The sequence below is a fragment of the Conger conger genome, chromosome 17, assembly GCF_963514075.1.
Source record: "Conger conger chromosome 17, fConCon1.1, whole genome shotgun sequence".
Lineage (NCBI taxonomy): Eukaryota > Metazoa > Chordata > Actinopteri > Anguilliformes > Congridae > Conger > Conger conger.
This window is the reverse complement of record NC_083776.1, coordinates 22,616,899-22,634,552: the sequence shown is the minus strand read 5'-3', so window position 1 is coordinate 22,634,552 and position 17,654 is coordinate 22,616,899. Positions and strand designations below refer to the sequence as shown.

Below are 17,654 nucleotides of genomic sequence, written 5' to 3'. Positions count from 1 at the left end.
ATTTCAAACTTAACTCTGAATGGTGCACTTGTTCATGTTTTTTAAAGTTTTCAACGCAGAACTGAACAGAACATTCTTTCAGGCAAGATGTACCAGTTTAGCTCATCAGAGTTCACTGACATGCCTGTTTCCATGCAGAACATCTGTGATCACAAATGTACCAGGTCAGTGTGTTGGTGCTGTGCCAAGACCAAGCCAAACAAGAACATGTTTTCAGAGAGGAATGCCATGGAAATCCAAAAGGCAAAAATAAACATTGACTGAAATCTTATACTACAGTATAACCAGATTAAACAAAGTACATTTTTACAGGGCACAGTATCACCTGTGTAATATCTTTGTTGCTGCAGACACAAAAAGTCAGATACCATATAGGACAGATTTATGAATGAGTGAATGATTTCAGTATGTTAGTCTGGCTTTCAGAATTCAGCCCCGTTCCAAATAGGGATTTATTACCTCCTCTAAGGAAGTTATGTAACATTATAATGTCCATGCATTTGCCTTTTTAAATTTTCACACATAAAAAGCAGACGATTACACATTAGAGACAGATAACAAGGAGAGCGCAGGGTAGGTAAGAAACCCAGGTAGGGCTTATGCAGTAAATTATGCTGTACATCATAATATAAACAAGGACTGTTGTACAGAGAAGAATAAGGAATGAAAAACAAAATTTTAACTAAGTGAGGAAATCAGAAAAATGAAAAATAAAATGATATTAAAATAAAAATGCTTTACAGGTGACAATGAAACCGTGATTATGGGCGGTTAAGACCGTGATAGACATATCGGGAAAAGTAATGACTGGATTGCCAAAACGTTTGTTGTGGACATTCATGTGAGGGGAGATTGTTGGGGCTTGGTGGAGGTCTGCAGTCGACTGGGTGCATTCTTTTTTGTGTTTTTCTATGTTTGTCATAGACATATATGTGGGAACGTATGTATATCCTTCCTTAAATTTCTTATTTAGACCACAAGAAATCTCCCACTATCCCGATAAACGTGTGCTCGGTGAGAGGTTTGCTACTGTACTATCCTAGCCAATACGCGAGCAAACCCTTTTCAGCTTTCGTCTGCACCACTCTCCAATGCAGTAGGTGGGGGTATGCAGCAGATTGCTTAATAAAGTAAACTCAACAGTCCACCACAGAAGGGAGAAAGCGGAAGTTTTTACTGATCTCCATTTTCTAACTGGCTAAGGGGTTGAGTGTGATTTGATGCCGAAGGTTCCCATCTCTTTAGGTCAGACACCTCCACTTACAATTTTTAAACTAGCGCATGGCCACCTATTTCGCTATGTTTATCCGCTTTTGTGAATGACATCCCTACCATTTTATTGTTATGATAATTTGATAAGTACATGCTGCGAAAAAGGGTCTACCAACTATTTTAACGATCGAAGTAGCTATATTGCGCATGTGTCATGAGCCTCATGGTGACTTCAACGTCACGACTATGTGTAATTCTGACCCCTCTGTCATAGTAGTAATAGCTAGCTAGCTAGCTAGCTGCTCTGTTGGATTCGTGCTTTCGGAGTTGCAACCATGAAGACTAGTTGGGGGCTCCCAACGATTGAAATACAAGATTGTAACTTGTAATTGAAAAAAAAAACTCATTGCAATCTCTGAATCTGGACGTGGCACCGAATTAGTATTTTGGGTAAGTAGCTAGCAACTTGACTTTAAACCCAAATGTTGCCTAATGCAGGGCTCAAACTGAGCGGGAGGCCGCGCGTATTTCCAATCACTGTTTAGCTGGCATTTTTCAAGCTTACTAGCGAACAACGTCGTCCTTGGCTTTAGTGTTTGTATAATGTTTGCATGTATCTGGATTTGGATTTGAATTTATACGGCATTGCTTGATTCCCTCCATATCACATGCACTTGCTTTGTGTGGTCGTTACGCTTGCTGGCTGGCTAGCTAGCTAACTATGGCGTATTGTGTTGTGTTGTGTAAGACAACCGAAGCTAGCTAGCTTGCTAAATAGCGATCCTTACTAATAAGCCAATCCCTCAACTTGAACTTACCAGTGACCATGCACGATTTGGTTCCTGACCAAATACCTAGTCTGTGTACAATGAGCAAGCTCGCAATTTTAGCTAGATATTATTCATTCAAACCCCAGTACAGTGTTTGCTATAATGAATGGTAACGTTGCTGCATTGCAGACTGGTTGCCAGGTGCTACGGGAACGTAACTAATGTTAAAAGTGATAAAGTTGAAATACAAGTCTGGCTGTGTACTGTTAACATAGTTGTTAATGTAAAAATCAAGCGAGATCTTTCTAGCATACCACAATTCAAATGTTGTCAAACTATTCGGAATTGCACCTAATGTATTGGATAAGGCTTTCATGTAAGTTAGCCTACTCAAATTTCAATTTAATTACAGAAACGTCTGATAGCTACCAGATGCATAGGTAGTTCGCTTAATAATGCAACCTGGTACCGATAGATGGCTTATTTGTCAGTTAAATACTTGATTGAAAGCCTGTTTAATATTGTTTAATATAATGGTAGATTGCGTGCTGTGGACACGAATTGCCAGTGGCAGCATTGACTTTATTTCACGCATGTGGTGCTACTACTAACGCTAGCTACTTGTTTTGTAAAGTTGCAGCCCTACAGAATGTCCAAGATCAGGCGGAAGGTAACAGTGGAGAATTCAAAGACCATTTCCGACAGCAGCACCACCACCACCCCCTCTCGCCGGCCAAGCGTGTTTGAGAGACTTGGACCCAGTACTGGAAGTAATGCTGCCGAGGTGGGCATCTTTTCTTTCGATTGTCCTCTGCTGCCTTGAGGACCCCATAGCATGTACAGTTAAATTAAACAATGTCTTATTCTTGCAGAACTTGTGCTCTGTTTTGTATAATGTCACTCTGGATAAGGGCGTACACCAAATATTTTTCAACCGTTTGCTTGACTATATACAATAATTCATTGGACAGTGACAACTTTTGGTTCTGTACTGTAACACTTTGAGTATGAAAGGATACAGTGACAATGATGTTGAAGTGCAGACTGTCAGCTTTATTGAGGCTATTTTCATCATTGTATCCTTTCAAACTCAAACTGCTCAAGTACAGAACCAAAATAACAAAAATGTGTCACTGTCCAACAAATTTTGGTGCTCTGATGTCTCAATGTCTGAATAAGGTTCACTCAGTCTGCTGTTTAATAAATCATTGATTCAAAATGTAAGTTAGGGTGCTGTGAGATGGCAATAATTATCTGTTTGTTTTACTCAGACACACTGTAGAAATTGGTTAAAGACTGGGAACTGCAGTTACGGCAATACTTGTCGCTACACACATGGAACTCAGCCGCGAGGCAAAGGATTCAGTGGAACTTACAGAAGGTAAGCCTACCTTTGGGGCTAAAACCGTTCCCTGAGAATGTTGCCAATTAAAACACCTCTGATTTTCATTGAAGTATCTGAGAAGCTTGTTTGTCTATTTGTAGCTCATCTGTGAGCTTAATTGAAGAAATGTATGCATTCATATCATTAGTCCAGACATGGCAGACTTGTACATCCATTGCTCTACTATCAATTAAATGCCTATGCTTCAGCGTCTGTACTTGTGTGCATCCAGGTCATCAGAAAGGCCCACTGGCGATCTCAGAGAGAGGATGAAGAACAAGAGACAGGATGTGGAATCTGATGTCCAACAGAGAGACCTAGAAGAGCCCACTTCCCCTACAACCAGAGTGAGCCTCCAATTGGTCTTCCTGCTGAGTTTGATCTTGATAGGACTTAATAGACTTTTAGGAAAGCAGAAATCTTTGTGGAAAAAAAATATGGGCAGGAATCTAGTGTGTATATTCATGTTTCCCCAAAAGACCTTTAAATTAATTTAAGTTTCATCTAATATTGTGGTCTATGCATGGAGAGTTTAAGCCTTTTTGTGGATGTGTGTTTTTAAGCCGCGAGACTCCTCTCGAGGCCGTCACCGGGAGAAAGAGGATATAAAGATCACTAAAGAGCGTACTCCTGCCAGCGAGGAAGAGCCGGCAGAGTGGGACGCAAACCGCGAAGGTAAAAAATCACTTCAAAGCCTTTAATGCATTGAAATTAGTGTTCCTGAAGTGCAACAGTGGCAGTTGTAACCTTTATGAAATGTTTCAGCTTTGGGTGCTTTAGTCTTAATGAGACTTAATATCAAATTTTTTCTCAAGTAAAAAAATATTTGCTTGTTTGAAGTAACTTTTTGTTTGACAAGATAATAGTTCTTATTGTTTGCCTACCATTTGTTCTCATTTCAAGATTGGAGAATCTTGAAAGGAGTCAAACAGGTTCACCTCATTGCCGATATCTTTGCCTTAATTCTGAAGAAGCAATGGAAGTAAAAATAGAAGACTAAAATACCCGTTTGTGTCTGTGCTCCTGGCCACCTGGCATTGGGCCTTGGAGGGGAAGAATCTGCTCTCTTAAATGATAATTTTGTTTTACTTCAGACTCCGATAACGGCGACTACGACTACGAGTTGTCTCTGGAAATGAAGAGACAGAAGATTCAGCGTGAGCTAATGAAGCTAGAGCAGGAAAATATGGAGAAAAGGGAGGAGATCGTTATCAAGAAAGAGGTATAGAAATATTTTTAAAAAGCTACAAAAATTTGCATGACAGTGCTGAATGTAAGTAAAATATAATAACCACTGATCCATAAACACTGATGACTTGAAGGTGAGGCAACTTCAATGAAATTATAATTTGCTTGTAGTGCGTAGTGTTGGAATGCACCCTAATGTGTGTTAGATTAAACCTTTTTTTTAATTTTTAAAACAGGATCTGGGCATAGTTGTCCAGCTGGAGAGCTCAAATTTGAGAGATTACTTCATCCTGGTGAAAAATGTTGGGTTACAGTAGGCATGTCAAACTCCAGTCGTGGAAAGCCCCAGTGTCTGCAGATATTTGTGGTTTCCTTTCAATCAGCAGCCAATTAAGACCTACAGAACAAGTTGTGGGGACTCTTTAGTCAGTGAAAGACTTGAATTCATCAGTCATTCCGAAACACACCAGAAACCAGCAGACACTGCGGCCCTCCAGGACTGGAGCAGAGAGACTGGGTTAGAGAGAGTACTGCCTCAAGATAATTCTGTTAGTGTTTTACTGGTATTATTATACCTGCACTTTTGAAATGCATTGGCCTGTATCAAAGGTAATGTCAGAATGTAAATTCAGATGTTCTATTATCTACAGGAACCATCCAGCAAGAGCAGGACCAGCAGCCTAGCAAAGGTAGGCCCCCCCTCCATTATCCATGGGCCAGTCGTTTATAGCGTATCTGTCTGACTTACTTTTTTAAACTGATGGCTTTCTGTGAAATTCTATAAGATTTTGGAAATGAACACAATAAGCCCAATGTAACGGCTCGAGAAGCCATCTCATTAAGTTCCCTTTTGATCCGCTTATCTTACCCAGATCTCTCCTGAGCCGGCAAGTTCTAAGGGATCCCCTTCATCGCGGAAGTCCAGTGGATCGCCCAAGAACAAATCCGGGACCAAATCTGCAGGGTCGAGCAAGAAGGAGAAGAAGGCCTCCGTCATCTCCTCTCCGGTGTCGGATCAGGCCAGGTTAGTGCGGGGCGGGGCTGCAGGTAAACCCATGGGAATGGAAGAGACAGAAGCGGGAATGCCCTTGTCTGAACTGAGCTTGTCTGTGATATTGGAACCGATGAAATTCTCTCAAAAAGTGCAAACCCGGCCTTCTGGTCCTCTTGCTTTGCGCAGTTGCACCAGGCGAGATAAATTGCGTACAGAAAATATTTGAATCCAAAAGATTTGCAAACTTGACTTGGTGGGGCCGCCTTGCACACTCCAAATTTGTGTATGACTGACAGCTGATCAGGGCTCTCCTGTGTACCCCTGTCCAAACCCAGACCCTCCAAGAACGCTCACAGCAAGAAGAAAGGGCCCCGGACCCCCAGCCCCCCTCCCCCCGTCCCGGTGGACACCCCTGTGGCGGGGAAGAAGCACAAGGGCAAACACAAGAACAAGGACAAGCTGGAGGAGAAGCCCAAAGAGGGCAAGGAGAGGGGCAGGGATGCCGAGAAGCACAGGGAGAAGAAGGAGAAGCGCAGGTCAGTGTTTGGGGAGACCAGACCAGGCCGTGGGCCCTGCCGTCGACCCTTTCAGTCCCAAGCCCAATATGAAGTGGCTCCAAAATCCTGAGGTGTTTTGGTTGGGAATGTAGTAGGGTTTTCGTAGGGGGCTCAAAACGATACTATAGCAGTCATTTTGGTTTGTTGAAGATCGAGAGCGCCATATGGCACTCTTGGGACTGACAGGGTTAACTGTTAACTGGCAAAATGCTCAACCATACACTTACAGGAGTGCCAAGCAGTCTTAACCCTGGTAACTGATCATTCTTATGCTGATGTCAGGATCACAAATGGCATTGTGAAAAAGGCAAAACCATTCCAGAGAAGCGGCTGTTGAAAGGGCTTAGCGCAGTGCGTATCGCTCACTCTTGTGTTTTTGGAGCAGGGACCGCTCGGAGAGCTCCCACAAACCGAAGAGGTCGGTGACCCCCGAGGAACGTTCTGGCAGCGCCTCATCCCCTTCCAGGGAGGTGTCACCCTCCCCCAGACTGGCCCCCCCGAAACCCTCTGCCCTAACCTCTCCACCACCCAGGTGAACAGAGTCTGCACGACACATCAGCGTATTGTGATATGGGACGGTGGAACAATCTGACATTGTTTCTTCTGACCAAACACTTCACAAAGAGCCTACCCACAAGTCACAGAGAGTTCATCACAGAAACTTCCCAGGAACGTTTAAAAGCAGCTAGTATGACCTTGAACTGAAAAATATGTAAAAATTAAATGCATAAATATATAAAAAGGTACAATTAAAAGGAAGCAGTCATCACAGACACATCAACCAAAGATAACAAACTATTGCAGGGTAATGTATTAAAAAGTAGATAGAGGAGGGTGGGAAGTGATTGAAGTGGTTAGTTGGTAGGTTATTGTGAATGAAAATGGATTTTGGCCAATGTATTTTGACGAGCTCCAAAAACAAGTCAAATGCATGACTGGTCTGCTCTGCTCCTCCCCCACAGGTCCCCGACGCCCCCTCGACACCCCCGCACCCCCACGCCTCCCCGGCACCACTCCCCCTCCTCCCACTCCGGCTCGTCCACGCTCAGACGCTCCGCCTCCCCGGCGTACCTGCGTGACCCCACCTCCTCCCCCGCCCAGCGCCGCTCGCGGTCGCCCGCGGTAACGCACGCCACCACCCCCCCTCCCCACCGCAGGCCCAGCCCCCCCCGCCACCTCTCCCAGGCCCGCGAGAGGACCCCGCCCCTGCCGGAGCGACGGCCGGAGCGCAGAGACGGTATGATGGCTGTTTTATCCGCTCGTCCTGTGATGTATGTTGCGTTGCATATTCTTGGCAGGCACTGTACGTTGTTATCCTTGGGTCCCCTCCTAGTGTTTTTCATATGCACGGTTTATGTTGGACTTCCACTGGTCATCCTTGTTGTTTGGCTGGTGCTGCTCTGTGTAACTGGAAGAAGTTTACTTTTATGAAGTTTCTGCAAGGAAGTGAAAGTTGTCATTGTTGTAATTGAGCGGAAATGCCATTAACCCACCTGCAGGTTTATTCAGTAACTCTTCTTGTACCTATAACTTTATCCCTTGTAATCATGGCTCACTTCTAGTTCTGCTGTAATAACTTTCCCGACTTAGCCGCTTACTGTGTGAACTAGACTAAATTGTGGCTATGAATATCTGATACTTAATACCTTATCTGACCTGTCTTCTGTAGTTCTTCAATGACCTTCGGTGTACACTTATTGTATGTCATTTTGGTTAAAAGCTTCTGCCAAATAAATGTAATGTTATGCAAGACTGCAGTGTTCCCAAAATAGATTGGTTCTTCCTGCAGATTTAGGGGGCCCTGGACTTGGTGTACGGGTGAGAGTGGCTGTATGAGCTGACTGAAAGGGGGAATGGCGGTGTGTTTAGGCTGTTGTCTGATTTCCGATGTCTCCGATCTTCCTGCAGAGAGTCGCGGGAAGCGTGAGAAGGATTCCCGGGACGACCGGGAGTACGAGGGTGAGCAGAGCTCGACGCGACCGTCCCGCGATGACCGGGAGACGACCAGAGAGGGCCGGGGCGAGCGGAGGGAGGTGCGGGATCGGCGGGAAGGCCGGGATTCCCGGGAACGCCGTGTGGAGGGGCGCTCCGGACGGGAATCGCTGGAGTACCGGGACCGGGACCGCGACAGAGAGCGGGAACGGGAGCGCGAGCGAGCCGACCCCCACAGGAAGGAGGAGGCGCCGCAGGAGGACCGCGGCTATGGGAGAGGCCACGCCCGCGAGGACCCCGCCCGCCCAGAGGGCAGGACTGAGCCGAGGGGGGCCGAGTCCAGAGCAGAGCCCCGCCCCGAGAGACCTGGCAGGGGGCGGGACCGGGGAACAGAGGCTGGAGAGAAGGGTGAGGAAACGCCTGTACCCCCGACCCCCCGCTCCTGAGCAGCTTTCTTTCCTGAAGATCAGTTTATGCAGATTAGATCAGTGTTTCCCGACCAGTGCGCAGTCAGGCAAGGGCAGGTGTGTAGTGTGGGTGGGGCATGTTGCATCAATGTCATGGCCAACTTGCTTTTGAGTGGTGTTTTGGAAAGTGTGGCGTAGATATAGGTAATGTTCTGTGCGCTCTCTGGTTGAGTATGAGGGCTGTGTGCTGGAACGTTCTGTGAGATCTCCAGCTGAAAGTGGAAGGACTGTGCGTTATGCATCTGCAGGGACCCGGGCCTCCAGAGGCTCCCAGTTCGACAGCGGTAGTGGGAGCAGTAGTGGAAACCTGCACGAGAACTGGGAATCCCGTGGGAACTATGGGGATCGGAGCGTGGAGAGAGGGGCCGACCGCGACCGCTACGATGGCGACCGCCGCGGGGAGCAGCCCCGAGACTCCTCCTACGACCGGAGAGGGGGGCACGCCGACCGCGACCGCAGGGAGAACAGGGAGAGAGGTGAGCGTCTCGACAATCTGCCAGGACATCCTGAAACGGCACGGGCTTACGAATGGTGTGAAGCAGTCTTTCAAGCTGTCTGTTAAAAATGGACAACGTTAACTGCGTAGAGAGAAATTGTAGAAATGTAACTTATTTGACCTAATGACAAATTAAACTTGTGATTTCTAGCTAAACCACTAATGGTGTATTAACGGTGCTGTGCATGAAGGTGGGCTATAGCTATGCGCTTTTTCACTGACAAATTCAAACTCAGGAACAGCGCCTCCACTTGTATTCAATTACTCATAATGGGACGTCTTTATCTTGGCTCTTTGAGGCCATGTAAAGTCATCAGGCTACCGGCCTCACAGAAACAGTGGAATTCTGATGAAGATCGGCTTGTTTGAATTGTGACAACCGCCTTATATCGCTACAAGCATTTTCCATTGCACTGAATCAAATTAGATCTACTCTATTCCACAGAAACCAGAGCGTCTTCCCCCGCCCGACACCAGGGGCGCAGCGAGGATCCGGAGCGGGACCGCGAGGACCGGAGGGAGGACAGGAGAGAGGAGCGGCGGGGGGACGACCGGAGAGACGACCGCACCCGAGAGCGCGATAGAGAGAGGGAGAGAGAGCGAGAGAGGGAGCGGGAGAAGGACAAGGAGAGGGAGAAAGAGCGGGAGACTGAGCGAGAGCGTGTCCGAGAGAGAGACCGGGAGAGGGAGAGAGAGCGAGACCGCGAGAGGGAGAGAGAGAGGGAGCGAGAGGAGAGGGAGAGGGAACGCGAGCGGGAGGAGAGGGAAAGGGAGCGTGAGGACAGGGAGCGGGAGAGGAAGGAGAGGGAGCGAGAGAGGGAGCAGAGGGAAAGGGATCGGCAGAGAGAGTGGGAGGAGAGAGAGAAAGGGAGGGAGGAGCGTAGGGAGCGGAGAGAGGAGGGGAGAGAAGATCGTTCCACTCTCAGGGAGACCCATGAGGACCGGAAGACCAGGTGAGCAGACTTGAGTGTTAAGTCTTATTTAGGGTTTCTGTGGTTACACACACTTAAAATTCACATTTACATAAAGAGGGTAGCACTTAGCTTTCACTTACCATCTGCATCTGACTATATCTGTGTATCCCTGAAGTGGTAGTGCAGTCAATTTTTAATTTACCCCTTAAAATAGGGGGGTAAATCTAATCCAGCTCTGGTTTTCTTTTCCTCCAAGAAGTTAACTGAACAATTAGTGCGACTGATTGGTCAGACTAGGTAAAGGGAGGGTGGAGGACCAGCAGTTATTGGCCCTCATGGGCCGTCAGTTGATGAACCCTGCCTTAAAACTTGATACCCAAGTTTCTTGATACCCATAAAAAAACCCTTCATGGGTAAACATAAATAATCCATGGCTTCCATATTCATCACCCTATCTGCTGAATGAGATCCACTTGTGCACGGGAAATTGTTGGGTCTCATTTGTAACTGCCTGATTGGTGCTGATCGCCTGCCACCTCTGGCTGAAATGGGCTCTTCTCCTGACCGACCCTCTTCTCCCCCCCTCCCCTTGTGTCCCCAGCCGTAAGAGGCACCGTGTGGAGAGCCCCCCCAGCCCACGGCCGTCCCCCAAAAGAGCTCGGGACACCAGCCCCCCCGACAGTGACGGCTACAACAGCACAGAAGAGAAACGTGAGTTTCACTGAGCCTCAGCCTTCTGTGCTATGATATGATCATTTATTAGGCACATGTCTGTAAATCTGCATATCTTTGTTGAAATGATACTTGGTCATTTTCCGAGTGACCTGGGTCAAATACACAATTGTTTTGGATTCAAATGTGTTTCTGTGCTTGATTGATCTTGCCTGGTGCAATTCAGCCAACCAAGAAGACTAGAAGACAGGGTATCTACTTTTTGAGAGTACTTAATTGATTCCAATGCACCAGTAAAGTGACAGTAAAGTATGGAAAAGTATTTTAATCCAGTTAAAACAGTAGTGCATTTGACCCAGGTGTGTATGTATATGCATGTGCGCACTCTTTACATGTGTATAATGCGTGTGCACTGGGTCCTTCAGGAGGGGAGAAACACCGGCTTCTGAGTCAGGTGGTCCGGCCCCAGGAGCCCTTGCGCTCGCCGCCCTGCCCCCCCGCGGAGGAGAAGCCCAGCCGCTGGAAGGAGGAGGAGCGACGGACGGATAAAAAGGACGTGAGCAGGAGCCGGCACGAGGAGGCGGAGTCACGCAGCGACCGCGCCCCGGTCAGGGTATCCGAACGGCGGGGTGGGGAGCCCCTCTCCGAAAGCTTGTCCGCCCCGCCGGTGGCCACCGCCGAGTCCCGGCGCGGCAAAGACCGGCAGGACTCCACCCCTCCTGCGGCACCCCCTGTACCTCCCCCAGCACAGGAGGAGAAAGGAGCCCCGCCCCCGGCCACTCAGGAGGAGGGCAAGAAGAAGACCAAGTCCCAGAAGAAAGGGCTGAAGAAGAACCGCAGGGAGGAGGAGGTAGGGACGGGGCCTGAGAGGGCCGTTAACCCTGAACCGCCCGCCCCTGCCGCCGCCCCCCTGGAGCCCCCGCCCCCTCTCCTCTCGCCCCGCAAGACCCCCAAGAAGAAGGCCCTGGAGAAGAAGCGCAAGCGGTCGCGAGGTGGTGAATCGGACGTCTCTGAGGAGGAGCCGCATCACCAGCAGCCCAACAAGCGCAAACGCGGGCCCAGGACCCCACCATCGCTGCTTCCACACCCCGCCAGGGACCAGTCCCCAGCCCAGAAACCAGCCGCCTCCGCCACCTCCGGGGACCCACCCCCACAGCCGCCACCTCCACCCTCATCTACTGCCAAGGCAGACGCGGCCTTCAGCGACTGGTCGGACGAGGAGGTCCCCCCCCCGGCCCCGGTAGAGAAGGTTCGTCCGGACCTTCTCCGGAGAGGGGGGCTAGCGGCGGTGATGAAGGGTGGCGACAAGGTGCCGGCTATAGCCCCACTGCTCCCCCAGGAGCCTCCGATGCTCCCGCTCCCTCTGCAGCCGCTCCTGCCCCAGCACCTCTTGCGCAAGCCTCCTGCCGAGCAGAAGCGCAGCAGCAGTTTGGGCAGCAACCAGAGTCGTGCCTCCTCCCGTCGCCTCCGCTCCCCGTCCAGCGACTCCACGCACCGCTCGGCTGCCGCCGTCGCCCCCGACGACCCCCCTCCCGGCGCCCGGCCTCGCAGGGGCCGCTTGCAGACCGCTGCCTCCCGCGACCGCGAGAGGGAGCGGGAGAGAGAGAGGGACCGTGACCGGGAGCGAGAAAGAGAGAGGGAGCGCGAGAGAGAGAGGGAGCGTGATAGGGACAGGGAGAGGGAGAGGGCGGCAGCCGTGGAGCCCACAGAGAGGAGGTCCCGCATCGACCAGCTGAAGAGGGGCGAGCCCAGCCGGAGCACCTCCTCAGGTAAGATGGCCATTCAAATTATGCTGGATAAATGTGTTCCAATTGACAGGCCTGGGTAAAATAGGTAACCGTTTGGATTCAAATACTTAAATTTTATCTGGTTCAAGCGAGGCAACAAGGAGGATCAAGAGGCTTTCAAAAGGGTTTACCATTTTTGACCCAGATCTGCCGATTGCCAGGTATTTGTATGAAATTGGGGAGAGTAAATGTGTGTGATTGTTGGTGCTTAATGTTAGGATTTGAAAAAGAAGAGCAGCCCACAACTCTAATGCTCCCATGTTTTTTGTTTTTAACCGTACTGATAACGTTCTGACCAACCTTGCCTAGGACGCCTTGCCTCTGGATGTCCTATGTTTAATTTATTTCCGGATTGTTCCCCTCAGACCGGCAGGATTCGCGTAGCCACAGCTCCCGCCGGAGCTCCCCGGAGTCGGAACGCCAGGCCCGTTCCCGCGCAGGGTCCTACGACAGCCGTGAGCGGGACAAGGAGCGCGAGCGAGAGAGGGAGCGGGAGCGCGAACGGGAACGGAAGGACCTGCGTCCGCAGCCGCGGGACTGGGAGCGAGCAGAGCCTGATTGGGTTGGGCGGAGCCGGGAGCCCCTCCCCCTGCTGCTCCGTGGCCGGGAGGCCATGAGGGAGCGCGAACTGAGGGAGCTCCGCAAGCGGGAGGCAGAGCTGGAGAGGGACAACCGCCACCTGTCCGAGAGCCTGCTGCTCCACGAGCGCGACAGGCTGCTCCCGCTCGACCTGCCGCTGCACGCCGACATCAAGGCCCGTGCGGAGGCCAAACCCGAGCTGGAGCCACTCATGATGCCTCGGGACCCCGTTCCCACGGAGATGGACCGGCCTGCGGACAGCCTGCATGCTCTGGAGGAGCCGCGGGAGGCGGAGAGGCCGGACAGTATCGACGGTAAGATGGCAAAATCACACATTTACAGATAACAAATGTCCCGCACGTACGTCTGCAGAGCCCAAAGTCCCGCACGTACGTCTGCAGAGCCCAAAGTCCCGCACGTACGTCTGCAGAGCCCAAAGTCCCGCACGTACGTCTGCAGAGCCCAAAGTCCCGCACGTACGTCTGCAGAGCCCAAAGTCCCGCACGTACGTCTGCAGAGCCCAAAGTCCCGCACGTACGTCTGCAGAGCCCAAAGTCCCGCACGTACGTCTGCAGAGCCCAAAGTCCCGCACGTACGTCTGCAGAGCCCAAAGTCCCGCACGTACGTCTGCAGAGCCCAAAGTCCCGCACGTACGTCTGCAGAGCCCAAAGTCCCGCCCGTACGTCTGCAGAGCCCAAAGTCCCGCACGTACGTCTGCAGAGCCCAAAGTCCCGCCCGTACGTCTGCAGAGCCCAAAGTCCCGCCCGTACGTCTGCAGAGCCCAAAGTCCCGCCCGTACGTCTGCAGAGCCCAAAGTCCCGCCCGTACGTCTGCAGAGCCCAAAGTCCCGCCCGTACGTCTGCAGAGCCCAAAGTCCCGCCCGTACGTCTGCAGAGCCCAAAGTCCCGCCCGTACGTCTGCAGAGCCCAAAGTCCCGCCCGTACGTCTGCAGAGCCCAAAGTCCCGCCCGTACGTCTGCAGAGCCCAAAGTCCCGCCCGTACGTCTGCAGAGCCCAAAGTCCCGCCCGTACGTCTGCAGAGCCCAAAGTCCCGCACGTACGTCTGCAGAGCCCAAAGTCCCGCACGTACATCCCTAGGTACAGATGTGCAGTGTTGAAGTGTCAGTGTCGGTGACCTGCATTGTGTGTTCTATGCAGACGAGGATGATGGGAAGGTGGAGGACGCACAGTCTGCGGTGTCGGGAGGCGAGGAGTACGAGCCAATCAGTGACGACGAGCTGGATGAGATCCTGGCCGACAGCGCGCAGAAGAAGGAGGACCAGCAGGACGAGGAGAAGATCCCCGGTATGTCCACAGGGAAGGCAGTTAAGAGCCTTGCTCAAGGGCCCAACAGCTGTGGGGATCTTATTGTTATTGCTTGAACCACCAACTTTCCGGGTCTCAGTCATGTATCTTACCCACCAGGATACAGGCTGCCCTTATACCTTTCTCTGAGTTATTTGAGTTATTCTGCCTTATTTGAGGCTTCTGAAGTCCTTGTTAAAAAAATGATCTATGAACCCAGAAGCCTTTGAGTCAGCCCAAAGCCCAAGATGAAGTGGCTCCCCACAATATCCAAGGTGTTTTGGCTTTGGTTGAGAATTTAGTATGGGCTCAATACAATAGTATAGCAGTAATTTTGATTGGTTGAAAAGGTTGAGCTTGAGAGTGCCATATGACACTCTTGGGACTGGAAGGGTCTGTTTTTTTGGAAAGTTTCTTCAACATTCAGTCGGTATTCTTGAACTCCATTGCTTTCAATTACGAGTAGTGATTGCTAATGCATCAGCATTAATCCCGTACTAGCCAAAGAGTTAAACAGAATGGTTTGGCTCAGAGAGGAGGGGGGGTTATGGGTGCACAGTGAAGTGAGACTGAGCGCTTCTATCTCGCTGCAGGGCCCCTGGATGTGATCGATGTGGACTGGTCCAGCCTGATGCCCAAGCAGAAGACCGAGCCCAGGGAAGAGGGGGCTGCGCTGCTGCGGTTCACCCCGGGGGCGGTCCTGCTCCGGACGGGCGTGTCACGGCGCCTGGCTGGGCCCCAGCTCCTCGCCCGGGTGAAGGAGGCCTGCCAGGCGGAGGTGCAGGACCCAAAAGGTAACAGGACGGAGGGAAGAACAACCTCTGATTGTTCAGAGGTCACCATTTCAGAATGTTTAGCTTACTCCAGACAAGCTTAGACTGCTTGTCGGATTATCCACGTGCATGCTTTTGTTGCGTTTGTGTAGATATTTATGGCTGCTTTGCTTTGATGAATGGCCCATTGAGCAAAACATCTTTGTCATTGTCAAATGTCCGTTGCTGTAGAAATGAACACTCCTGATTATACCTGCGAGTGGGATTTGACATTTTGAGCCCCCACTGAGTAATGTCTTGTAAACTGAATAAAAAGTCATCTGAATGTACACTGTCAATTAGTAGTTAGAATTTGAGACTTAGAGGTTTTTAACAGAGTGAATGTTGTATTTATAGTTAAGTTGCAACTTCAGTTTAGAGCACTGGTCTAACCCCACTCGCTCTCATCCACTCAGATTTGGAGCAGCTGTTTGAGCAGGACCTGGGTGCTCTGAACATGGCCGCCCTGAAGAGGCGGGAGGAGAGGGCGGGTCTGATGAGGAACCTGGGGCCCTGCTGCAAGGCCCTGTGTGCCCGCCGCGACCTGGCCATCCGCCGGCAGCTGCTGAGAAATGACAAGGTACGAGCTGCCCCTGCGCACACTCCCACCCCCCCTGCCCTGATCGTACAGCACTGAAAGCCCTGCTCTCTACTAGACCTGGATCAAATATGTAGTTGTTTTGGATTCAAATACTTTTCTACACTTTACTGAGCTTGTATGGTGTATTGGAACATATTGGAAATGCTCTCAGAAACCCCGCCTTCTGGTCTTCTTGGCTGGCTCAATTGAACCAGGGAATATCAATCGAGCACAGAAAAGTATTTGAATCCAAAACAGTTACATATTTGAAGGTACAACAGGTGACACTGTACCAAAACATTGTATAACTGTACACTAATTCAAACTCATTGGTTGAAAATTGGCTCTAACTGCCACAGCCAATGGCGTTTCAATGTCAGCGCATTTACAGAGAAGGGGGGAGGGATAAACAGTGTTGTGATTTGAAGGTGTTTGTTGCTGCTATTCCTCTCTAGACTGTTAGAAGTCTGAAATTACCAATTGTACCTTTAAATCAGGTCTGCTCTCTGCACACTCCCAATCCCCCTCCGAACCCCTTTCTGCCCTGGTCGTACAGTACTGAACGGCCTTATGGCTGACCTGCGTATCTGGTTAGTTACACCCCTGCCAGTACACTGGCCTCAGAATTGGAGTTGGTCAGAGTGGCGCTGCACTGTGGCTGCCCAGGCCTCCTCAGACTAGCTATGATGGGCCAAATGCAGAGGACAAATGGCCCCACAGGGCTCAGTAAAGATGTTAAAGTTCAGTCAAGCCACTCCGCTCCTCTCTCCCTGCAGGGCAGCACCAAGCACATGTACACGGGCACTCCCCTGGTGGACACAGAGCTGCTGCAGCTGAGCGTGCGCCTCTTTAAGAAGAAGACCAGCCAGCCCCAGCCCCAGCCCCAGGTCCAGGGCCAGGACAAGGCCGAGCCGGGTGGGGCCCTCTCCGAACCCAGCGTGCCGCCCCCAGTGTGCGTCCCCTGAGGGGCCGCTCTCAAAACGGAGCACAGACCCTGGATCAGTTCACTCCCACCACTATTACTAACCCCAATCATTGTCTTCAAAACCCGAGACTGACACGGGGTCATTGTTTGGGGGGGCGTAATCTGTACAAGCATGACATATACCATAGAGACTGCTGGATGTGCTAGCCTATGGAGGAAATGAGGTCCTGTCATGTCAATTGAACTTGCTGAGAAATGTTGACACAAAGCAGTGACATACTGTGTTCATGACTCTTTTGTTTTGTATTAGAACAGCATGTTTTTTTTTAATTGTCTTTTAAACGATGTGCTGTACTCAAATTTGTTTTTGTGCATCAGTTAGTAAAAATAAGCCTTACAATTGGTCACTCTTCGAGTGAGGTTTATTCCCGATTTTAACTTTCAAATCCAGCTGTCATGTTCTGTAATCACAAAAGCATTTACCTTTGCAGGTTATGACAAACTTATTTTTGTAAAACACTGATATTCTATATTTAAAGATGGATAATGATGATCGGTTTTATAGGAAAGGTTGAAGCAGCCCTGTTAACATTTCGAGCAGCTATGGTTAAAATCTTTGTCCCTTTATGAACTGCTCTTTTGAATGTAAAAAAAATCAAAAGCATTCTAAACCGGTTTGAAACGGTTGTGCAACTGAATGTCTTAATACTGCTTTAGTAGTGTAAGCATTGTCGGTGTTCAGTTCAATTGACAGCTTGTCAGATGGCAAACTATTTTTCATATCGACCATTGTCCAAGAAAGAAGAAACTTCACAAGTTTCATTGTTTTCATTCCAGCAGCTGGGAGTGGATCCTCCTACTTAAAACATTCCCATTATTCATACCCAGTATTTCACAAAATGTTTGAGGATTTTCTTTTTCTTTTTTTAAAGGAAAATGGTATTTAAAAAAAGGCCTCCCAACTTCTGCTGTGCAGACAGTGGGCAGTACAAGTATAGACATACCATTTTAAACCAAGTTAATTCATTCATCAAGCACTGATTTCATAGTTGATAATGAAAGCAAGAGTCAAAAAAGACCA

At 49.8% G+C, this 17,654-nt stretch overlaps 1 protein-coding gene across 1 annotated transcript; it reads left to right on the top strand.

Annotated features, from left to right (window-relative positions):
• Window positions 1-1,218: 1,218 nt before the first annotated feature.
• zc3h13 (zinc finger CCCH-type containing 13) lies at window positions 1,219-16,975 on the top strand. Its single transcript, XM_061225682.1, has 21 exons — window positions 1,219-1,662; window positions 2,617-2,766; window positions 3,254-3,363; window positions 3,599-3,713; window positions 3,930-4,041; window positions 4,461-4,588; window positions 5,205-5,243; window positions 5,427-5,578; window positions 5,884-6,084; window positions 6,491-6,637; window positions 7,068-7,342; window positions 8,014-8,445; window positions 8,753-8,980; window positions 9,446-9,953; window positions 10,516-10,625; window positions 11,012-12,355; window positions 12,739-13,266; window positions 14,110-14,256; window positions 14,850-15,050; window positions 15,485-15,648; window positions 16,425-16,975. The coding sequence occupies exons 2-21, from the start codon at window positions 2,632-2,634 to the stop codon at window positions 16,611-16,613; spliced, it is 5,265 nt and encodes a 1,754-aa protein (XP_061081666.1). The 5' UTR covers window positions 1,219-1,662; window positions 2,617-2,631; the 3' UTR covers window positions 16,614-16,975.
• The last annotated feature ends 679 nt before the right edge of the window (window positions 16,976-17,654 follow it).